At 41.8% G+C, this 23,963-nt stretch overlaps 4 protein-coding genes and 1 long non-coding RNA gene across 5 annotated transcripts; 3 read left to right on the top strand and 2 right to left on the bottom strand.

Moving 5' to 3' along the window:
- The first annotated feature begins 5,255 nt into the window (after positions 1-5,255).
- On the top strand, positions 5,256-6,015 carry LOC119767222. Its single transcript, XM_038255314.1, has 2 exons — positions 5,256-5,475; positions 5,536-6,015. The coding sequence occupies exons 1-2, from the start codon at positions 5,457-5,459 to the stop codon at positions 5,958-5,960; spliced, it is 444 nt and encodes a 147-aa protein (XP_038111242.1). The 5' UTR covers positions 5,256-5,456; the 3' UTR covers positions 5,961-6,015.
- Positions 6,016-13,945: 7,930 nt separating this feature from the next.
- LOC119766549 lies at positions 13,946-14,759 on the top strand. The gene is made up of 2 exons (XM_038251297.1): positions 13,946-14,093; positions 14,154-14,759. Exons 1-2 carry the CDS (start codon positions 14,075-14,077, stop codon positions 14,603-14,605), a joined length of 471 nt encoding a protein of 156 aa, XP_038107225.1. The 5' UTR covers positions 13,946-14,074; the 3' UTR covers positions 14,606-14,759.
- A 510-nt stretch (positions 14,760-15,269) lies between these two features.
- Positions 15,270-16,728, bottom strand: LOC6040385 (TATA-box-binding protein 2). Its single transcript, XM_038251296.1, has 2 exons — positions 16,632-16,728; positions 15,270-16,569 (listed from the first exon to the last, which is right to left on the bottom strand). Exon 2 carries the CDS (start codon positions 16,466-16,468, stop codon positions 15,500-15,502), a length of 969 nt encoding a protein of 322 aa, XP_038107224.1. The 5' UTR covers positions 16,469-16,569; positions 16,632-16,728; the 3' UTR covers positions 15,270-15,499.
- Positions 16,729-18,815: 2,087 nt separating this feature from the next.
- Positions 18,816-19,586, top strand: LOC119765928. The gene has a single exon (XM_038250200.1). It carries the CDS (start codon positions 18,816-18,818, stop codon positions 19,584-19,586), a length of 771 nt encoding a protein of 256 aa, XP_038106128.1.
- Positions 19,587-22,880: 3,294 nt separating this feature from the next.
- Positions 22,881-23,887, bottom strand: LOC119766548. The gene is made up of 2 exons (XR_005276973.1): positions 23,571-23,887; positions 22,881-23,512 (listed from the first exon to the last, which is right to left on the bottom strand). It is a non-coding gene; the product is annotated as an uncharacterized LOC119766548 (long non-coding RNA).
- Positions 23,888-23,963: the final 76 nt, after the last annotated feature.

Here is a 23,963-nt window from a genome sequence, read left to right as displayed (position 1 = left end):
CGGAGGCTTTAACTTAGAGGAAGAGCCCCAAAATATCAGCAACAACCCCTTGTCTAATCAATAGTTGAAAGGTCGAACGGTACTTGGTGTGTGAAATTTTGACAAACTTAAAACTCCTAACAAAAGAAGTAAACAAGAAAGAAAAAAAACGTAGGAAGTAAAATCTCCCCTTGGAAAAAAATAAATTAGAAAGTAAGAAATCTTACCCAAAAAAAAAACGCTATTTTTTCGAACCCAAAAGAACGAAATAGTAAAAAAAAGCTATCAAACTTTTCACCTTCCAACAAAAAAAAAACAACGTTTTTTCTCTTTCCCGTTTTTTATTCGTGCGCTACCCAAGTTTTACCAACAACAAAAAAAATCAAACGAAAAGATAACAAATCTAGCAAAATCCAGAGCAAAGCGCGCTAACGCGAATTATTCCAGCGATGAGAATCAGAAAAAAATACAAGAACAAAACACACACACAAAACAAGAACATGAAAATAGAAGAAGCAAAAAGCAAGCAAATCAGACTAGCAAAAGCAGAAGAGAAACATTATTTGCAAAAACCTGTAACATCACCACAGCATAAACCGCAGACAGCAAACATCAACTAGAAAAAAAGCAAAAGAAGGTAAAGCAAACATGAAATAAGGAAAACAACAAGAGTAATTAAAAAAAGACATAATATGAAATAAATGTTTCTTCACTTTTAGGTTGAACTATAAAAAAGAGACTTGTTCTTAGTGGTCAGTGGTTTATCACATCCGATAGGGAAATTTCGCTGGAAGCTTTTTTTTTTGCAATTTCGGAAATAACCATTTTTAATAGGGGTTTTCAGTGAAACTTTTAAGAAACATAAATGATTGGCGTCCGTGTGTTTCGCCAACTCAAAAACTAAAGCCGAAAGGATTACTTTCCGATACAAGTGCTGGAACGTTGAAAAATTCAGAATTACTCAGTTTAGTCAAAACCGAACCTATAAATGTGTAAAATTCAACCTGATTTGAGTGAAATTTACCTATTTACCTCATTTCTGAGTACACTAAAACCCAGTGGTTTAACACCGATTGTTGTCAAACCAAACATGAACTTTTTACTTCTTTTCCAAACTTCTCTATCTTTTAGAATTTATTTGAAAAAAAATGCATATAAACATAGGAGATCTCATAGCTTATTGAACCTTTTCAAAATTTGGATTATTAGACCTTCTCAAAAAATATACCCAGTTTTTTTTTCTTTTAAATACTTCAATTCTTTTACAGTAGTTGAGCGGTAACTGGGCGTTGTTTAACTGGGCTGCTTTTTAACTGGGCGCTCGATAACTGGGCCATAGCCCAGTTAAAAAGCAGACAAACGTCAAAAAAGCAAAACAAACCGAAATGACCGAGGGGTTAATGGATGTAAGAATCATGATCAATAAATAAAAAACATTTTTCAAATCTATATTCAATTTCAAGTCACAATTTCAGAAATATGGAAAGTAAGCTTTGCAAATGAATTTGATTAACTTTAATTTTTATATTTCATCAGGAAAATATTATGCATTGGTTGTCCCCTCGTTATTTTTCGTTCAGCCCAATTAGCGAGCAGCATTCGGTGACTGGGCTACGTTCTCAGCCCAGTTACCGAACAATCACTGTATTTTGATTTTGTAAATGTTTAAATTACTAGGGGAAATTCTCGTATGTTTGGCCGGTTAAGCACTCACTCCTAACTTCATCCAATATGCTGATTTTAACAATTTAAACAACTAATTTTGCAAAACTTTTGATAGAAACTTGCTTGCTCACTTCTTATTGAGCTATTTATCACTCGAGTTCAGTTGAAAAAATTAGAGGCACGCTGGAATTAGATGCAGTTCCCCTATATCCTTTGATTTTTTATTTTAATTTTTCGAATTGTTGATTCGTTTTCTTTTAGAATTTTCGAATTATTGAATTTGTGATTTTCCGAATTTTTGAATCTTAGAATAATAATTTTGAATTCGAATAATCGAGTACGTAATAGTAGTTTATGCAACAAGTTGCAAAAAGAGGATTTTTTCAGCACGAGTCGTACATTTATCCAACGAGGTTCACCGAGTTGGATAAATACGAAGAGTGCTGAAAAAATCAAGTTTTGCAACGAGTTCCATACAACATTTTATGCAATTCCAAAAAACACACACTGAGTGAAATTTTATGTTAAATTTTCATGTATTTTGTCAATAAATCGTTTAAATCAAAAAAATGTTGAAAAGTGTTACTTTTCGAAACAAGTGCTGAAAAGTTCAACTTTTCAGCACCCATTTGAGTGCTGAAAAGTAGAACTTTTCAGCATTTATTTTGAAAGGTTTTGCTATTCGATTCTGTTATTTTTGGTACAGAAAAGTAGGCTATTTCGTCGTTCAAGAATGACAGGAAAAGTAAGTAGTTTCACGACGGAATTGCAAAAAAATAATTTTCAAAACTCTAAATTTTAAAATTTCTTCATATTTGGATTTTTTTTATTAAAAAAAAATATTACTATACGATTGAATTTTCAAAATTTCGGATTATGGAATTATTTAGTTCCTGAATTTGAAAGCTTGGTTCAGAATTTCTGTTTTTTTTATTTAAAATTACGTTTTGAAATTGTTATTTAGTAAAATCTAGAGTATTTGAATTTTTAAATTGAAATTTTTTTAAATTGTTGATTTTTGAAATTTGTGTTTTAGAATTTCTTAATTAATTGATTTTCAAATTTCTTAGTTTTAAAATCCTTGAATTTTTAAATATAAATTGAATTTTCAGGATTAATTTTTTAAAGTGCTTGATTTTTAATTTGTTAGAGCTTAAAACATTTTTATTTTTGAATTTCTAAATTCCTGAATTTTAAATGCATTGAATTTCTAAATGTTTTAATCTTTGATTTTTTTTCATTATTTGCAAGAAAAATTAATGATTGCTCTTCCCTCTGTTTAATTTCATTCTGAGCTTAACACATCATCCGTCCTTAAAATCTTCGGCATTTCAAAATTCTGCGTATTTGGATGCAAGCTTATGACGAAATTCTGAATTTCTGAACATTATTTTTTTTAACTTAATTTAAATTTTGAATTTGCATTTTTGAAATAGTGGCTTTGGGACCATCCATAAACCACGTAGACACTTCAGGGAGGGGGTATGGTGATTGTCCACGAATTGTCCACGAAGGGGGTTAACAGATTCCCAAAAAAGTGTCCACGTGGTTTATGGATGGTCCCATTTGTAAAATTCTGAATTTTAACACTTTTGATCCCAGAATTTGAATAATTTTAAATTTGAAATATCGAGCAGAAACTATACAATGTTTTTTGAAATCTATAAATTTTTGAAAATAAAAAAAGTTGTAAAATTTTTCATGTTTTTGTAAATTTTTTGATTTTAATAAATTTAGAATTAGCATTTTTGACTTTGTCGAATTGGGTCCTAAAATGAAGCTTAAATTGCTGATATTATTGTTTACAGCGGTAAAGCTTATTTTTCTGAGTACAATGACTTTGTACGACTATAAAGAGTTTAAAATGGATTTTTAAATCAATTTTGAAAAATTAACCTCGCGATCCTTCTTGACAGAAAAGCTACCACTTGACAGCTCGTTCCAAGGGGATCATAGTTGATCCATCGAAAAAATGTTGTCTTGTCAAAAAAAAAATTGCATTACAATGAAAAAAAGTGATCAGAAATGGGTTTTAATCGTGTTTTTTACTGTGTACATAAAAGTTTACATAGGGATTTAGTACTCAATTCTTCAATTTTTAAATATTTGAATTTAAAAATTTATAAATTTATGAATTTTTGATTTAATTTCTCATGTTTCAGTTGAATTTATTTTTGAGTTTTTGAATATTTGCATGTTAAAATTTCTAAATTATCAATTTCTTCATAACATTTTTCTTTTCAATTTAATGTTAACACAACATCCGCTTAAATCATCGGCATTTGAAATGACTTCGTATTTGGATGCAAGCTTATGACGCAATTCTGGACTTTAAGTATGGAATTTATGGAACATTAAAATTTAATATTTCTTAATTTCATTAGTTTTGAATATGCATTTTGAGCTTGGTGCTTTGTCTAGGGCTTTGTGAAATTCTGAATTTTGACATCTTTTGGTCTTTGTTTTAATATTGTATTTCTTAAACTATTCAATATTTCAATCATTGATTTTTTTTATTTTTGATCCCAGAATTTTGATAATTTTAAATTCAAATTATCAAGTATAAGTGTACAGCTTTTTTTTTAAATCTGTAATTAAAAAAAAATAAAAGTTTTGAAAATTTCTATTTTTTTTTTATTTTGATGCATTAAATGATCGGATTTTTGAGCTATTCAATTTCTGTAATTTATAGTTTAAGAATTTTTTTGAATTTCCTAAATTTAGAATACACTCAAACCCCGATGGTTTGACACCAACTGTTGTCAAACGAACGGGGTCACTTTTAAGTTTGACACTCCTTTTACACGGAGTTTACACACACTACCAAACGGTGGTTTTGATAGTGTGCGAGAGCACCGTGTAAAAAGTGACAGTTCGTCACTCTTTAGTTTGACTTTGACCAACCAACGGGTACAAGCTAAAAAGTGTCAAACGAAAAAGTGACCAATCACCGGGGGTTAAGTGGCGTTTTTGAATTTTTGATTTTGTCGAATTCTTGAATTTTAAAATATTTATTTGAATTTAATAATTTCAAAATTTATTCATTTTTTAATTAATTTCTCAAGTTTCAGTTCAGTTTTTTTTAATATTTTTTATTTTTGAATATGTGTCTTTTTTTTCATATTCAACCTTATGAGGCAATTCAGGATATTCAATATTATCAAACCCCCGGTGGTAGTCACTTTTACGTTGGACACTTTTTTAGTTTGTACCCCGTTGGTTGGTCAAAGTCAAACCACAGAGTAATCAGTTACTCTGTGGTCAAACTAAAAAGTGACGAGTTGTCACTTTTTACACGGCGCTCACGCACACTATCAAAACAAACGTCAAAATAAGGTAGACAAACCCCTTTTTGAGGGTTACTTCCACCCTTTCTTTTCAAGTTTACCCGTTTACCCTTTTTAAAAGGGTTATCACTGGTAAAATTGTTGGTAAAAGTGTTTGTCTACCTTATTTTGACAGATCAAGGGTAGTACTTTTGATTTTGGGTGTGAGTAGGTTCGGTTTTGACGAAAACTGATTGATTTAGAACGTGCGTGTAACGACGGGTTTAGAGAAAAAAAAAACTATATTTTTGATTTTGAGTGTAGTTTACTTATTCCTGTCACAAAAGTGGGTTAAAGTTATAACAGTGTACACGAGGCCGCTCCTTCGTCACCCTGCGACTGAAAATCTTTTCTTGACATTTTCAGTTGCAGGTTAGACATTTGTCACTGTCATCAAATCGAAATTGGTTGTAATTTTCGGCTGCACGGTGAATGTGGACAAGAACTCCTTGAATCTTTTACTTTTACCGTCAATATCCTGTAAAAATGAACATGAATAGCAAGAGTAAGTAAAGTAATACTTAAATTAAACACAGCTAAGATCGTCCTCCTCTAATGCCAACAGAACGTAAACAAGCCACCCAGTTCCTCATGGCCACGGGCGACATTACCTTCGAAGAAGCACGCGAAATCATCCGCGAATCGCCGAGCATCATCAGAAACGTTGCAAACGTTCCGGTTCCGGTTCGGATTTCGCCGATAAATTACCCTTCCGCCGGCTGCACCGAGGAGCTCTTTGAGCGGATTCAGACCTTCATTCTGGACGCCGTGTTCCACCGGAAGGCCGCCTATCTGCTGGATCTGCTGCTGATGGAGGGGCGGTACGTAATGGTGCTGACACAGAACATGGAAAGCGCTTGGTTTGTGCGCAGTCTGATTCCGAAGATGAAAATCTCCGGGTTGCGCGTTAAGGTACCTACCAAGCACCAAATCAACCAATTCATTGCCCTCAAATTGCTCAACAGATCGATCAAGCAGGAAAAATACTAAGAAACGCTTCTGACGGATCTCCGAAAGGTTGGTTTATTTTGTTAAATTTTATGTATCAGATACATATGGACAATGTTATGTTTAATCTAAGAATTGATTTCTTATGACAAATGAACTTTTTGAACTAAATAAAGAATTGACTTCAATTGCTCAATCTTCACTGTCGGAATCGTCCGACTCCACAATCGGTTGGCCAGTCAAGAACTCTCTCCAATTCTTAGCTTCCTTAGTGCAGCGCGGCGTCAGTTTAGGCCTCAACAGTCCCGACTCGTAACGCTTCTCGTGAAACTTCGCCACCTCCTCGGGGGTGGGCTCCCTAAGGCGGGTCCCTCGGTTCCAAAGGTCGCCCATCAGGCTGCGCACGAGCCGCTCACTACCCCGGTCCACGGTCAGCACGATAATGTAGCCGGAAATGCGCACAAAGTCCACTATCGGAGCAGCGTTCCACTGTTCGACGACATCCAGAATGAACGACTGCACAGCTTGGAACTTGGGGTCGTCCGGTACGGAGCTGCCGATGAAATTCTCCGGATATTTTAAATGCGTCATGCGGACCGGAATCGGTGGCCGGGTGTGGGTGTTGAGGGACGGAACTGTTTTGGCAATGTGTCTTGCTTCGATTAGGGTAAAACTGCGCGAGCGCATCAGGAAGCGGACGATTTTACCCTTTTCGATAAGCTCTTGCATTTTTTTCTGCTTGCGTCTTTGTTTTTCTGTAAAACAATAGAAATATGAGACCAGAATCAGAACTATAACTTAATTAAAATAAAGATAAGAACTTGAGAGGCTCACATAATATAAATTAAAAAAAACGATACTTAATCCACCTTTAGGTGGTTGGTGCCTTCCTCACACTCATGTTGTATTTTTGGTTGTTTTTACAAATTATTTAAGAGTTTAAAAAAATATTATTTTTTAGTTTTTACCAGAACAGCAATTTACAATCCTTTTGACATAGGACTATGTCTTTACTTACTATATTGGGGGGCCAGTTCAGAAATTCGATCCAAAGCGTCACTTTTAAGCGTTAAAAAAGGGGACATTTTGAACGCTTATATCTTTTTTCCCTGTGAATCAATCCAGATGGTTGGACCACCAATCGAAAGAGGAAGACTTCAGCTATTGTTTAACTACATAGATAGTCTGACTAAACATAGTTAAAGCACTTAAAACATGCAATCAAAATGAGTAATTTTTCAGTACAAATCGGACAGATGACCAATCAGAGCAAGCGTATGCATTCGAGACCGCGCCCTTTGTGCCGTTCTCCGGCTGTGTCGCTATTTAAGCAGAAAATTTCGCAAAAGCAAGTCACTTTGGAACGAGCACTCGAACTGTGCACGTCGGGCCGGCGCGGAGCAGCAGCAGCAGCGGCCAATAGAAGAAGAGGACCAGCAACCAGAAGGAAGAACCACCGGCAGCAGAAGGAGGAAATTCGAGCGAAGCGGACGGCGTGGAAGTCGCTATGATGCGGCGGTTCTCATGAAAAATGGCCAATTCGACAGTGGTGGCCAAAACCTGGAGTGGCCGGTGGCCTTAAAGAAGGTTCCCCCGGGGCCTGGGGGGACATTTACAGAAACATACGAGTTGTGGCAATATGGGTATCAAAATTCATGGTTTTTGATACTGAACATAATAATGGCCATTTTGACAGTAGTGGCCACAACCTGGAGTGGCCGGTGCCCTCAAAGAAGGTTCCCTCGGGGCCTGGGGGGACAATTACAGAAACATACGAGTTGTGGCAATATGGGTATCAAATTTTATGGTTATTGATACTGAACATAATAATGGCCATTTTGACAGTAGTGGCCACAACCTGGAGTGGCCGGTGCCCTCAAAGAAGGTTCCCTCGGGGCCTGGGGGGACAATTACAGAAACATACGAGTTGTGGCAATATGGGTATCAAAATTCATGATTTTTTATACTGAACATAATAATGGCCATTTTGACAGTAGTGGCCACAACCTGGAGTGGCCGGTGCCCTCAAAGAAGGTTCCCTCGGGGCCTGGGGGGACATTTACAGAAACATACGAGTTGTGGCAATATGGGTATCAAAATTCATGGTTTTTTATACTGAACATAATAATGGCCATTTTGACAGTAGTGGCCACAACCTGGAGTGGCCGTTGCCCTCAAAGAAGGTTCCCGGGGCCTGGGGGGACATTTACAGAAACATACGAGTTGTGGCAATATGGGTATCAAAATTCATGGTTTTTTTATACTGAACATAATAATGGCCATTTTGACAGTAGTGGCCACAACCTGGAGTGGCCGTTGCCCTCAAAGAAGGTTCCCTCGGGGCCTGGGGGGACAATTACAGAAACATACGAGTTGTGGCAATATGGGTATCAAAATTCATGATTTTTTATACTGAACATAATAATGGCCATTTTGACAGTAGTGGCCACAACCTGGAGTGGCCGGTGCCCTCAAAGAAGGTTCCCTCGGGGCCTGGGGGGACATTTACAGAAACATACGAGTTGTGGCAATATGGGTATCAAAATTCATGGTTTTTTATACTGAACATAATAATGGCCATTTTGACAGTAGTGGCCACAACCTGGAGTGGCCGTTGCCCTCAAAGAAGGTTCCCCCGGGGCCTGGGGGGACATTTACAGAAACATACGAGTTGTGGCAATATGGGTATCAAAATTCATGATTTTTTATACTGAACATAATAATGGCCATTTTGACAGTAGTGGCCACAGCCTGGAGTGGCCAGTGCCCTCAAAAAAGGTTCCTCCGGGGCCTGGGGGGACATTTACAGAAACATACGAGTTGTGGCAATATGGGTATCAAAATTCATGGTTTTTGATACTGAACATAATAATGGCCATTTTGACAGTAGTGGCCACAACCTGGAGTGGCCGGTGCCCTTAAAGCAGGTTCCCCCGGGGCCCGGAGGACTTTTTACAGAACCATACGAGTTGAGGCATATTGGTATCAAAATTCATGGTTTTTGATACTGTACATGAAAATTGACATTCCGACAGTAGTGGCCACAACCTTGAGTGACCGGTGATCTCAAAGCAGGTTTCCCCGGGGCCCGGAGGGTCTTTAACACAACCATACGAGTTGTGGCAATATGGATATCAAAATTCATGGTTTTGATACTGAACATGAAAATTGACATTTCGACCGTAGTGGCCACAACCTGGAGTGGCCGGTGCCCTCATAGAAGGTTCACCTTGGGAGAACATTTATGACAATTTTGCCGACAAATCTATGAAACAAAATAAAATAATCTTATTTCAGATTTCACTAGCAATCCAAAAACACATTCAAATTGTTTGGTCCTATGTCTTTCGGTTATGTCTCTGACATACCATCTTGAACTTTTTTTCCAACTCTTCAAAATAAAGGAGAAAGGGGGCTGTAATTGAATTTGAAAGTGCTGATATGCCAACATTGGGTGCACGATGGAATTGCATGCTGTACCCCTAGTCTAAGTAAACAATGTCTTATGAGTTGTATCGAGAAATTAAAAGTGCAACATGGAGTTAAACTTTCTGTCAAGCTGCTGTGATGTTTACCATGACAGCTGCGAAAGTTTCACTCCATGTTACCGGCTCACATCTCTCTTTTTAATTTCTCGATATTTCAGTAAAAAGTTCATGTAAATCTTTGTCGAGACAAAATCGACGGTAACATTTCAAAAGGCATCATGTACATTTTGACACTTTCTGGGTTATTGTATATTCTGAAAGTACTTCTAATAAGCTACCTCTCCACCAAAAATGAGCAAAAGTTACTTCAGTAAAGTCTGTTTAATCATGATTTTAAATAAAGTAACATAAACAAAATCTCTGCCATCAGCAGTCCCTGTTTATATAGCCCTGTCAACCTGTCAAACAAAAGACTACATGAACCTCGTGACGAAAAAAAAGCAACATGAACAAAGCGCCATGTACATTTGGCGAAGAAAAACAAATCATAACAAAGCGTCCTCCTCAATGACAGCAGGGTGATATAGACGTTGGTGATTACAAAAGAAGTTATGTTTGTTTTTCTCAAATAAAATTACAGAAATAATGTTTTATTGAATTTGGATGATCAAGTATCAATGAAAGCAACGTTTTTCATCGTTTGTTATCATAAGAACATATTATTTTGCTTTTATATTAAAATGGGAATTGAAAATTGATGCTCAACATTCAAATGCGTTTTTCTCAAAACGCATGGTTTGTACATGATGCTTATTGAAATGTTGGCGTCGAAATGATGTATTCAGCAACATAATTAATACAGACTTTTTTCAGAAGAGACGCAGACACTGTTTAAGCAATCGAGAACCCGGTCGGAAATGGCGGACACAATTCTGGCGTTCGTCTGGGGGCTTGCGCCAGCCATCTGGCAGAATTTCCCCCAGATTTACCCCAGATTTCTGCCATGATTTCTGGCGAATATGACACAAACCGGTCGTGCACGGTTCAACCGATTAAACCGGTTGATTTTTGTGCCAGACAGCTGGCAGAACTTTCCCCCGATTTTCGCCAGATTCATCTGGCGTTACGCAAAACTTGTCTAGGATAAGTGTGCCAAATGTGTCTGAACTGCACGACAAACGTCCGCCAGCGCCAGACACTCAAATTTACCAGATTATTTTCCGAGTGGGTAAATTAAAAGTGCAACATGGAGTTAAACTTTCTGTCAAGCTGCTGTGAAGTTTTCCATAACACTTGCGAAAGTTTCATTCCATGTTACCGGCTCACATCTCTCTTTTTAATTTCTCGATGTGGTAACCGGGCGATATGCATGCTGCGCGACTCCCGCGCGTTGGAAAAAAGATCCGGCCTTTGAGGTTATGCAAAAATCACCCTTTTTTGTAGCTACAAAAAAAAAAATCATGGCATAACTTTAAAAGTACTTCACTAAACAGAATATAATTTAATAGGGTCTTAGGGGACCCCAAAACGAACAGAATAAGGCGGATCCGGCCAAAATCGGTTCAGCCAGTTCTGAGATAATCGTGTGGAAAAAATCATGTCTACACACATCCCCACATACATTTGTTCAGAATTTGATTCTGAGTCGATAGGTATACGTGAAGGTATATCTAGGAGGTGTATTTAAGAAGTTCATTTTTCGAGTGATTTTGTAGCCTTGCCTCAGTGAGGCAGTGTTGCGATTTTGAGCGCTCATCCGCTCATGAGCGAGCATTTTTCGCTCATTCGTGAGGAGGAGCGCGACGCGAGCTAGCTCACGTTTGCTCGTGCTCGTGTGTGCTCATTTATTTTATGAGCGAAAATGCTCATTGCTCGTGCTCGCGCTCATTTTTGCTCATTGAGCAAAATGAGCGTTTTTTTACCTGTAACGGATAAACGATAATAACTTTTTTTTCAACAGAGCTTCGAGGTTGTTTTTTTTTTTTAATGGAGGCTTGAATAGGCTAATCTTAATAATGTTGGATGAAGTTATTTGTCATATTTTTTTGTTTTGAAACTTGTTTTGGAGTCAGAGTTAAGGGGTTAAGGTGTTACATTAAAATCTGTACACAGTAAAAAAAAACCATAGAAATATTACATCTGGGAATTACGTCTTTTGTGTTAGAAAAATGCGTAATTTTACTTCTGAAAATGTGTAATTTTGCCACTTTTCTGATGTAATGCAACTTTTTCAGTCTAAATCGAGGTAAAATTGTAACATTCAAGAGGTAATATTCAACCTTACAAAATTACAACTTCCAAATGTACAATTTTTTACTGTGTAGAAATAATTCGATTAATAAAAAAAAGTTGATAATACTTTCACGTGTCACTGAAAGTGAACTATTTAATAAAGCTGAAAAGTATCTTTTAAGGAATACAAATATGTTTTCTTGGTAATACGTTTAGTCATGTTTTAATTCCTGGGCACCTTATCTAGTTTAGTCAATTATTTGTAAATATTTTTGAATAATAAATGTCAAATCTGTGTCTTAGATAATTTTCACATCAATTATCTTATTTATATGCTGGAGTCGATCCAAATAAATAAATGAGAAATGAGCGTGCTCACAAGTGAAAACATGCTTCAATATAAAAAAAATCGATTACCATCCTATTTACAGCTTATTTAAGACCTAAAAGTTCCGTTCCTTGACAGTTTACTCTAAATTTGAGAGTGAATTAAGCTAAAAAGAGTGTCTGGGATTCTTAGCAAATTAAGTCACTTTACTTGCGTGTCAGCCATTTTTCATTTATCGGGAAATTAATCAAAACTAGTTTTCTAAGTTATCAAACTCTGAAAAAAAAAAATATATATATATATATATATATATATATATATATATATATATATATAGGCTGACAACATTAAAATTTCATAAACTTACCCTTACCACATTGATCACACAAAAAACTGGGATAGAAAAGTATCCCCCGCAATCCACCGCGATCAATTTTTGACAGTACGACGCCAACGAATAATTTGATTAATTTACCGCGGTTAACCAAAATTAAATTACCAATGCAACTTTGATGAGTTCATGTCCCGCGATGAAATTATCTTCAAAAGTAGCAGTCCAATTGGCCTGTGCCAGATTCATAAACAATACTAAAAATCTACCTGATCTGCTGATGAGCGCTCATTGAGCGCGAGCGCATGCGTTGAGCATGAGCGAGCACGAGCTACCTGTTAAGTCCTCATGCTCATGATTGAGCGAGCACGGATTCTGGCTCGCTCGCTCATTCGCAACCCTGCGAGTGAGGTGAGGAAGGCAAAACGCTAGATTTATTTATAAAAGAATAACTCCAGATAAGATTGAATTTTGATTTGCGGCCAAAAAGATGCAAAATATCTAAAAATTCATTCAATTATTTTCTTTCAGTTTGATTGATTTTACTCAATAAATGTATGAATCGAGAAATTAAAAGTGAGAGTGTGTGCAACATGGAGTTAAACTTTCTATGAAGTTGCTGTGAAGTTTACCATGACACTTTGAAAAGTTTAACTCCTTGTTGCACGCACACACTCTCACTTTTAATTTCTCGATAAATAATTTATTTTTTCAAGAACCATAAGCGCACGCGCCGTCGCATGCATTCGAACACACACAAACACAAGCGCGCATGAACCAGGAAGGTGCTGTGTCCTATCCCTCGCCTAGACCAGACCAAAATCCATGATAAAGCTGTCAGACCAAAGAGCAAAAAGAAAAGAAAATTTGAAAAAGAATTTTATTTTTCCAATTCAATAACTGGTTTTGGACTGCAAAATTGAATGTACGCCAGAAAATGATTAAACAGTGCGGCGTCCTGTACACCGACAATTAAATAATCAGTTGAAAGCCTTATTCTTCCACTTTAATTTTTGATCGCGTTTCCGGTTTGCACCTGAACAATCTTGAAATTATTTATGCGGATTTGTGATTCCTCTCGTTCCATCATTTCCTTGGCATGAACCGAACTACACCCTTACCAAAAATCATGATTTTTTGAGTTCCAAATCCCACTTTTCATACGATTTTTTGAGTTCAGGTACTACAACCATAAAAATGGTTATATGGGTTGAACTGAAAAAATCGTATGAAAAGTGGGATTTGGAACTCAAAAAGTCATGATTTTTGGTAAGGGTGTACCAATGACTGACGTTTGCTGGCGGAGACGAACAAATAAAAACAAACGTCAAACAAACGTCGGAAGGGATGCGGCAGCAAGTTTGTACTGATTTGACGTTTACTTCGTTTACTGGGGGACGAAAAGTTTGGTTATGTTACTGCTTGCACAGATTAAACAATAGTGGGTAGTTTTCTCTATTTTTGGATGTCTACTTACTTGTAGATTCAATTGAAAATTGCTTGTTGAAACTAATTAATGTTTAGTGATTAAAAGAAAATTCGAAGTGGCAAATTGTTTATAATTTTCTATTGTTTTCAATTAATCCCAGTGACATCATTTTGACATTTCACACGCTTATCCAAATTACGATATTTAATGTTCACGCCGTCCGCTAAAAATTATTTACCCAAAATTGTGTTGAAATCTGTTTCATCTTGCGTGTGCGTGTACGCGTCCATTTTGACATCTGACAGCGACGCGACAGCACGTGAATTAAAAGGACGCCGAGCAAACAATTTGGTGGCAGCGAGCAAAAGCTTTGTAAATTAACTACAAAAAAAGATCCATCGACCAACAATGAGCGCCCAAACTCAAGGTAAGAAATCGCGTGCTCTTTTGCATGGCAGCCATATAATTGAGGGCAATCAATTTACAGACGTAAAAGACCTGTGCTTGACGGAGCCGGAGGAGCTTCACTCGGCGATTCGTTTCCTGCAGAGCACCAAGCAGCTCTCGTTCGCCGAGGTGAAAAAGGTCGCCCGTCAATCCCCCGGCATCGACCACGCCCGCGGCATCGTGCCGGTGCGTCTGACGGTGCCGGCCTACCCGCAGGAACCGTGCACCCACAGCCTGTTCGAATCGGTGCAGGACTTTATTTTGGAGGCGGTCCACCGGGAGGGCGCCCCCTTCCTGCTGGAGCTGATCCTGATGGCCGGGTACGTGCTGGTGCTGGCGCAGACCGACGCCAGTGCCGAGTTTGTGCGCAGTCTGGTGCCGGAGCTAATGCGGACGGGCGTTTGCCTGAAGGAACCGACCCGGCCGGAGATCAAGCAGTATTACGCTAGAATTTTCGAACGGAACGAGCAAAAGAACTCGTTGGGTAATTAATTAGAACTTTGATTTTCTTTTTTTTTCTTTTCTCTAAAGACGTATTCAAATCTTGAAAAAATAAAGTGGCATTTTAACAAATGAAAATGTCGATTTCCTCATATGCTAAATACTAAGAATTTTTTGTTTTGACAATAAAGAACTGAAGTGAAAACAATAGTTTTCTTTTTGTTTAATTGAAAGAAATTCATACAAAGGAAATATCAAAATCAAATCTTTGGTTACGTACTATTTAAAAGTATTTTTTTGCAATTCCGTCGTGAAACTACTTACTTTTCCTGTCATTCTTGAACGACGAAATATCCTACTTTTCTGTACCAAAAATTACAGAATCGAATAGCAACACTTTTCAAAATAAATGCTGAAAAGTTCTACTTTTCAGTACTGAAATGTGACACTTTTCAACATTTTTTTTTTGATTTAAACGATTTATTGACAAAATACATGAAAATTTGACTTAACATTTCACTCAATGGGTGTTTTTCGGAATTGCAAAAAATGTTGTATGGAACTCGTTGCAAATCTTTATTTTTTCAGCACTCTTCGTATTTATCCAACTCGGTGAACCTCGTTGGATAAATGTACGACTCGTGCTGAAAAAATCCTCTTTTTGCAACTTGTTGCATAAACTACTATTTTTTTCAAAAACAAACCAGGCAAAACATTTGGAAATGACTACCAATATTAATCCTTTATTAAGTTATTTCTTACAAACTATTCGTGCTTGAACCACGGGATCGAACTTTGTTGAAGAATGAAACTGTCTGAATTTGTCATCAAAACGTTTTTAGTTTGTTATTTTAATCAATCTTTGAACAAAATTCTTCGACTTTAAATATCTTTACATTATTTCGCGCAACAGAAAAAAAAGAACCTAAAATAAAATGCAAAACTCTACTGCTTTTTGAAACTTTTAAGAATCGGGTAAATGTTATCGAACGCGTCGTAAATCTCCTGCCGCACCTTGGCCCCCGTCAGCACCACCTTGCCGGACACGAAGATCAGCAGCACGATGCGGGGCTTCACCATACGGTAGATCAGACCCGGGAACAGTTCCGGCTCGTACGAGCTGAACTTGCCGTGCGTCAGCACCAACCCCTCCAACCGAATCGGGAACCGCACGTCGCAGCTCCCCACCATGTTTTGCACCTTAAAATCAAGAAACTTCGCCGTAAACCCAAGCTTCTGAATGATCCGGGCGTATTTCCGCGCCGCTAGTCGCGAATCTTCCTCGCTTTTCGCTCCCGTGCACACCATCTTCCCCGACGAGAAGATCAACGCCGTTGTCCGCGGTTCCCGGATGCGCATAATGACCGCCGCGAACCGTTTCGGGTTGTACTCGGCGTTACGGGCGTGCAGGGCGATCTTCTTCAGGTCCAACCGACAGCTCAGGTTCACCGTCGAAACGATGTTCTGCAGCTGGGGCAGGATGGCCGGTTCGCTCGGGGTCATCGGAGTCATCGGCGTGGCCGGGCCCATCGTCGAGTGGATGTTGACGCTGCCGATGTTGTCCGGATCGCGCACACTCCCCCCACCCGTACTGTTCTGCTGCTGGTAGCTCGGCGTGGCCGAAGCCTTCGTCTCCTGCATCGGCACCATCGGCGACATGAGGCTTTGCGGGGTCTGCGGCTGGATCAAGCTCTGCGGCGCGGCGAAGCTAGGCGCGTACGTGTGCTTGTTCGGTGTTCCCATGCCGATCGAGGGCATTCCGTACGCGCTAAGGCCGCCGCCCATCGGGGTCATGCCACTGGGGGTTTGCTGGTTGTACGCGTGCGGCATAATCTGTTGGTCCTCTTCGGGCTGGTGCAGCGGCGTTCCGATCGAGGGGATCGAAAAGCCCGGACTCATTGCCAGCTGGTCCATCGTGGAGGTGGTGGCGGCGGCGGCGGAACTTATCGGAGGAAATTCCGCGCGGTTGTTCGTGCGTGGACACGATTCGATAACGGCTAGACTGTAGTTTCAAGCTGAAACAAAGTGATTTTGTTAAATTTAAACAATAAAAATAGAAAAATATGGCAAAACTTACGGAAAACACTGTTTTGTTGATGGCTTCACTTTTATTTTGGTGTTTTTTTTTCTCGTTGACGTTTTGTGAAATTTAATTACGCAATTTGCGCACAGATGGCGCGTCGACCATTTTCTAAAAATCTGTACCTGTAAAGTTGTCTGCAGAAACGGAACTACACTGAAAAAATGGAGAAAGTTTCTTTGTCGAAAAAGTATAATTAAAATAATTGAGTGCTAAAGCCCTATGTCATTTTTTATGTACAACGGTAAAACACGACTAAAAACCATTTCTGATCATAAATAATAATATCAGCAATCTAAGCTTCATTTTAGGACCCAATCAATGAAAATACAAATCTGGAGTTTTTTTAAAAGGTCCAATAAACCAAATTTCCAGTTTTTGCTTATTTGGGTGTTTTTGAAACCGCCTTGTGTCAGGGGTATTAAAAAACACCCAAAAAGCAAAAACTGAAAATTTGGTTTATTCTAGGGTTTATTGCACCTTTTCAAAAAAAAAAAAAACACCAGAAATATTTCAAGCAGTCAAGTTTCAGTTTAACCTGCAAAAACAGATATAATATACGTAACTTTGTAAGGGTCAATCTCACCCCATAGATCCAATTGAATCCCTGCTGATTGTACTTCTAGCAAAACAATGCAAAAGGGCCGTTGTGGATTTGTAAACAAAGAGTGTATCTTGCTCACGATAGAGGATGTTTATATCTGGCATGAAAGGGATACACGGATACTTTCTTTGTTTACAAATCCACAACGGCCCTTTTGCATTGTTTTGCTAGACTTCAATAATTTCGAGCCAAACATTTCATTAGTGTGACGTAAGCAATCAACATTTATATACACATACACTGATACACAACAACCATGGCTTTCTACCTAAGGTACTCGCGATTGAGTGTGTAGTAGTGCGGTTGTCAAAATCGCTATCTCTGACTCTCTCACTCCACTGACATTGACATTGTTTATGTTTTGGTTTTCCTGGCACGGTCCTTTGTTCTTTTGTTATTGTTTTGGTTTTAGTGGCACGGAGTCATGCACTCACACTAATGCAAAGCAAGATGACGAGTACCTTTGATATACAGCCTTGCACAACAACATACCACACCTTATACATAAACACACATTGACAGTTAATAAAGACCACGCTACAATTAGGGCACAAAACGAGGGGGACGTCACTTCCGCGCTAACCGAGCGATAAAGCTTCCTTTTCAAACCTTTGCAGCGTTCACTTTCACCTTTCCGCTTTAACTTGCTTTAACGCGCGTTAACCGCGATAACTTGCTTTTTGGCTTACCTTTTCTTGCGTTCTCGCATCACACTGCTCGATTTTTTTGACAGCGAGAACTGTCAAGAGCAAATGACAGTTCTCGTTGTCAAATCAGTCGAGCAGTTTGTTTTTCTGAATTTTTCTCCGTCACCCGGACGGATGGGGGTAAAAAAACGGCGGCACCCGGAGTGGAGGAAGCAAGATTCTTTCCGCTTTGTGCTGGTCAAAAGGGACACTAGCGGCCAGCTCTAGCGAGTTGGTAGCTTCCGGACTGACACTCATGAAAACGGGAGTGTTCCGGGTTGCACGATGGGACCGGCGTTGGATGCAAAGGGTCTACCAACGATGCTGTACGATTATGAACCTGCTTAGGGGCAAAATTGGAGGCGGCAAGGTCACACGAAAGGTGTTGAGGCCACTGATGGTGTGGGTTCTGGTCGATTCACACGGTGCCAAAAAATCCGTCTGAGCTGGATTAGTAGTAGCAATATCCGAACACGGGTCGGATGTCCTGTCAAAGCACCAACACAACCAAGCAGATACACCAGAAGATCCACGGTAGAGGAAGCGTCTGCATCGACCTGCCGGAAGTGGTATTACGTACGCTGGGATTGTCTTGTGGTGGTTCCCACGCGTCGTGTAGTGCCCACCTCATTGTTGCTACACCTTGGTAGCAAAAACCAACAAACGTCACTCTAGCACTTCCTATCGCGCTATTCGGATCGTTGCAAAATAAACCAAGTTTAGTTAAGTTAATTCCGGTCGTTTTATTCGTCCGCCGTTCCGAGGTTCCCCACACTGGTGACCACCGTCGCGAATGTAACGGAAATCAATTTCTTCGTTGCGCAAAATACCGAAAAAAACGCGTTTTTCTTCGTGGAAACTCTGCTGCCGTCCGCCATCTTGGATGCAAAAATGACGCTTCCCGGTTCGAACGTCTCGCTTCCAGCGTCTCCGACTTCTGTCGCCGCTGTCGCCGTGAAATTGCCGGAGTTTTGGAAGACGGACCCGCTGATGTGGTTCGCCCAAGCGGAGGCCCAGTTCGCGCTCGCTGGTGTAACTTCCGACCAAACGATGTACTACCACATTATCTCCAAGGTGGACCAAACTGTTCTGCGACACATTTCCGACATCGTCGCGAACCCCCCAGAAGAGAACAAATACCCGGCGGTCAAGGCGCGCCTGATCGCCCACTTCGAGTTGTCGGCCGAGGAAAAGTTCGAGAAGCTGCTCAATTCCTGCGATCTCGGAGACGCCCGTCCGTCGCATCTTCTTGCCAAAATGCAAGATCTATCCACGGGCCTGAACGTGAGCGCTGGATTGATGAGGATGCTCTTCCTGCAGCGGATGCCAGTCAACATTCGAACGGTCCTCGCGGTGTCCAACGCCAAGCTCGACGAGCTCGCTGCCATGGCCGACAAGATGATCGATGTCGCCGGTCCGCAGGTGGCTGCGACGCAACAAGCTGCTCCAACAAGCGTACAGGACCTGGAAGCTCAAATTGCCGCCCTAAGCAGCCAACTGCGACGATTGGAAGCAAATCCGAACCGAGGAAGATCTCGCTCTCCGTCGCGGCGCCGCAGCGCTTCGCAGTCGTCCTCGCAAGAAATTTGCTGGTACCATCGCAAGTTCCGAGACGCGGCCCAACAGTGCCGTTCCCCCTGCCAATACAGCTCAAAAAACTAGATTCCTTCTCACTCGAGACGGCGGAGATGGGAACGAAATCGAGTAGCAGCCGTCTTATCATCTTCGATCGGACCGCAAACACGCGCTTCCTGATCGATACCGGGTCCGACCTTTCTATTGTACCGGCCACAACCAAGGAAAAACAAGGCAGTTCAACCCAGTGGCAGTTGCACGCTGCTAACGGAACGGTCATTCGGACTTTTGGACAACGCTTCGTCACAACCGACTTGGGTCTGCGCCGTAGGTTCAGTTGGAATTTTGTGATCGCTGATGTGAGTGCACCCATAATCGGAGCTGACTTTCTGGCGCATTTTGGGATCGTCGTCGACCTAAAAAGGCGTCGACTAGTCGACTCGACCACCAAGCTCCACTCAATCGCTGGGTTGGCAACGCCGACGGTGTACAACGTGACGACGGTGCTCGCTGATCATCCGTTCAAGGATCTGCTGGATGAATTCCGTGATGTGACACTTCCGTCCACGATTCGCTCGGAAGTTCAACACGATGTCACGCACCACATCCAGACTAAAGGCCCCCCGCTGTCCTGCAAGAGCCGTCGACTTCCTCCAGATAAACTGCAGGCCGCCAAACAAGAATTCGAGACGATGCTTGAACTGGGAATATGCCGTCACTCGAGCAGCTCCTGGGCCAGCCCACTGCACTGCGTGTTGAAGAAGAACGGAGCTTGGAGATTCGTCGGCGACTATCGACGTCTGAATGCCGTGACGGTGCCGGACCGATACCCAGTTCCGCACATCCATGACCTTCTCAACGCGTTACACGGTAAGTCCATATTCACCACTTTGGATTTGGAGCGGGCCTACCACCAAATTCCCGTAGAACCGTGCGACATCCCGAAGACTGCGGTGATCACGCCCTTCGGGCTGTTCGAATTTACAAGAATGCAGTTCGGATTATGTAACGCGTCGCAGACGTTCCAACGCTTCATGCACAAGATTTTTGGGGATCTTGATTTTGTGACCGTTTTTGTTGACGATATTTGCATCGCCTCAGCCAACGAAGATCAACATCGCGATCACATTCGGTGCGTCCTGGAACGTCTGCACAAAAATGGTCTGGTCATCAACCCTGCTAAATGCCGGTTCGCGCAGCGTGAAGTTGAGTTTCTCGGGTATCTCGTGAACAAGGATGGGCTGCGACCTCTACCCGAACGAGTTCAAGCGCTTCAAGACTACAAGCTGCCAGGTACCGTCAAAGAACTCCGTCGGTTTCTCGCTCTGATCAACGGCTACAAACGGTTCCTTCCTCACGCCACAGATGAACAAGCTGCCCTGCGAAAGCTCATACCTGGGAACCGCAAGAACGACACACGAAAACTCGAGTGGTGTGACGAAGCACGGGCTGCCTTCGACAACTGCAAGCAGAGCATCGCCAGCGCAGCCCTCCTGCACTACCCGGACCCAACAAAACGGCTGAGTTTGATGGTCGATGCGTCGAACACGTCGGCCGGCGCCGTGCTGCAGCAGTTTGAACACGGCCGATGGGCTCCTCTTGGCTTCTTCTCGCAGAAGTTCTCTGAAGCGCAAACCAGATATTCAACCTTCGGAAGAGAACTAACCGCAATGAAGCTGGCTGTGCAGTACTTCAGGTACTTGGTCGAAGGGCGATCGTTCACCATCTTCACCGATCATCGGCCGCTGACTCAAGCACTGGGATCTACAAGCAACAACCACCTACCACACGAGGAACGGTACCTTCGGTACATTTCTCAGTTCACTTCGGATGTCCAGCACGTCAGCGGTAGCAAGAACGAAGTCGCAGACGCCCTGTCTCGTGTGGCAACCATCGGGTTTCCCAGTTCGGTGAACTTTGAGGAGGTTGCAGCGGAACAGATCAACGATGAAGAGCTGAAGCGGCTGCTTAACGATGGTCGTTCATCCCTCAAGTTGGAGCCGAAGCCGCTACCGGGTACACAAGCGCAAATCTACTGTGATGTATCCCCTGAAGGTCGAGTCCGCCCTTACATCCCCGAGAAACTTCGCTGTATGATTCTCGACACGCTGCACAAGGTGTCCCATCCAGGAGTCCGGGAAGCCGCAAACTGCTGGGTGATCGATTCGTCTGGCCGTCGATGCACAAGGACGTGCGGAAGTACGTGCAGTCTTGCGATGGCTGTCAGCGTGCAAAGGTCCATCGACACACATCTTCGCCGCTGCAGAGCTTCGCCATTCCCAAGAGCAGATTCCAACACGTGCACATCGATCTTGTCGGACCACTCCCGACATCCAACGGAAACCGCTACGTCCTGACAATGATCGATAGATTCACAAGATGGCCAGAAGCAGTCCCGTTGGTCGACATGACAGCAGAAACCGTTGCTCAAGCACTGCTCACTGGATGGATATCTCGCTTTGGCATTCCGGAAACCATAACAACCGATCAAGGACGACAGTTCGAATCCGAACTGTTCCGGGAACTGAGCCAGCTCTTGGGAATTAAACGCATTCGGACAACAGCGTATCACCCTCAGGCGAACGGCATGGTCGAGCGCTTCCACAGGACGATGAAAGCTGCTATCATGTGTGTGGACTCGAAACACTGGAGCGACAAACTTCCGTTGATCCTCTTGGGGCTTCGATCGTCCTTCCGGGAGGACATGAAATGCACGTCTGCCGAAATGGTGTACGGTCAAACGCTGAAGCTGCCTGGTGAGTTTTTCGAAGCGCCGGCGCGAGGGGAAGTGGACCGCTCGGAGTTCGTCCGTTCGCTTAAGCAAACTCTCCAACAACTCGCACCTGTTGGCGGTAGCAACCACGCAAAGCCCAAGGTATTTGTGCCGAAGGACCTGACCACTTGCGACTTTGTGTTCGTTCGAGTTGACCACGTCAAGCGGCCGTTGCAGCAACCCTACGAGGGACCTTACGAGGTCGTCAACCGAAGCAGCAAGTTCTTCGATGTCCGCATCGGTGGCAAGGAGAAGCGCATAGCCATCGACAGGATCAAACCAGCATTCAACTCCACCGAGTACCACGACCAAAGCCCAGACGAAGACGCCAAAACTAAAGTTACACCTTCGGGACATCGTGTCCGATTCCTCGTGTAACTGGGGGGAGCCCTGTGGTGGTTCCCACGCGTCGTGTAGTGCCCACCTCATTGTTGCTACACCTTGGTAGCAAAAACCAACAAACGTCACTCTAGCACTTCCTATCGCGCTATTCGGATCGTTGCAAAATAAACCAAGTTTAGTTAAGTTAATTCCGGTCGTTTTATTCGTCCGCCGTTCCGAGGTTCCCCACAGTCTTTACAGAGAAGAAAATTGTAACAAGGCGCGGCTTGGTTTTCGTTACCATTTTTTATTATTTCGAAATGGCTTTACATTCAATAAAGTATTCAAAACTATTTTAGTAGTCGTTCCCTTTGCCCCCAAGCGGCGGACAGAAACGGCGGCTTTTGACCACAGTATTTAGGCCTGCATAGCTAATAAACGTTGGAATAAAAAGTCCTCCGAAACTCCACCTAGAACTTTATTACTCTTCTTCTCGTAGAATGTATCAAACTGTGGCGCATTTTCCTCTTCTGAATGGACCTGTCCACTCCAACGGCACAGGCCTTAATCTGTCCACCCTAACGGCACCGGTTTCCCATACAGGTTACAACAGAACTCGCCGATGTTGTGGTCCAGACAAGCCACACGCTAAGCCGCTCGTCGGCGTCATTTGTTGGGAGCTAGTTTGCTTAAACGCCCGGAAAAAAACACCGAACGGCACCGTCCACTGTGCCATCGGTTTCGGTGGACACTCCTCCCTACAGCCGCCGCCTTAAACTCTCGTTTCTCCTCTCGCAGCTCATTGTTGAACTTGGTTAGAAAATACACTTTCCGGGGAGTCGCACCAAAATGCCCAGTTGTGGTGCCTTCCATTGATTGAGCGCCGACACCGGAATGACACCCCGGACGTTGCTAAGATCTGAAAAAAAACATCAACTAATTAAAACTCAAACTCACCCGCTGAAAAGAAAACTTACACTTGAACTTTTTCTCCCCCCAGTTGCAGCTTGCCGGTCACTTTCGGGTCCAGTTGCTGCTTGCCTCGTTGTAGCAAAACGCCGGCGCCGGTCATCCCACCGGAGTAAAGTTTTCCGACCTTTGACCAAAAAAAAAACGCGACCTGCTTTGTTTTTGTTTTCTTTCTGCGGAAACTGCTTGAAAACTTATCAAAACAAATACCGAGTTGCCAAACTTGATCGAAAAACTGCTCGAGCTATGACAGCAGGGATGCAAGATCGATTTCGCTTTGTTCAAATGTCGAGCAGACGCTGACCGCTTTAACTCGCTTTAACGCGCGTTAACTTGCGATAACTTGCTTTTAGGTGGCGTTATGTGAAAACTCGGCACGATGAGTAGCGTTGATGCTTTTC

This window comes from Culex quinquefasciatus, chromosome 2 (assembly GCF_015732765.1).
Source record: "Culex quinquefasciatus strain JHB chromosome 2, VPISU_Cqui_1.0_pri_paternal, whole genome shotgun sequence".
NCBI classification, from domain to species: domain Eukaryota; kingdom Metazoa; phylum Arthropoda; class Insecta; order Diptera; family Culicidae; genus Culex; species Culex quinquefasciatus.
Note: the sequence above shows the minus strand (reverse complement) of the source record. Positions and strands in the feature narration are given on the sequence as shown.

Bases quoted from the DNA above. Each gene is read 5' to 3' on its own strand.
- LOC119765928 (XM_038250200.1), top strand. From the start codon at position 18,816: ATGACGCTTCCCGGTTCGAACGTCTCGCTTCCAGCGTCTCCGACTTCT.
- LOC6040385 (XM_038251296.1), bottom strand. From the start codon at position 16,468: ATGGACCAGCTGGCAATGAGTCCGGGCTTTTCGATCCCCTCGATCGGA.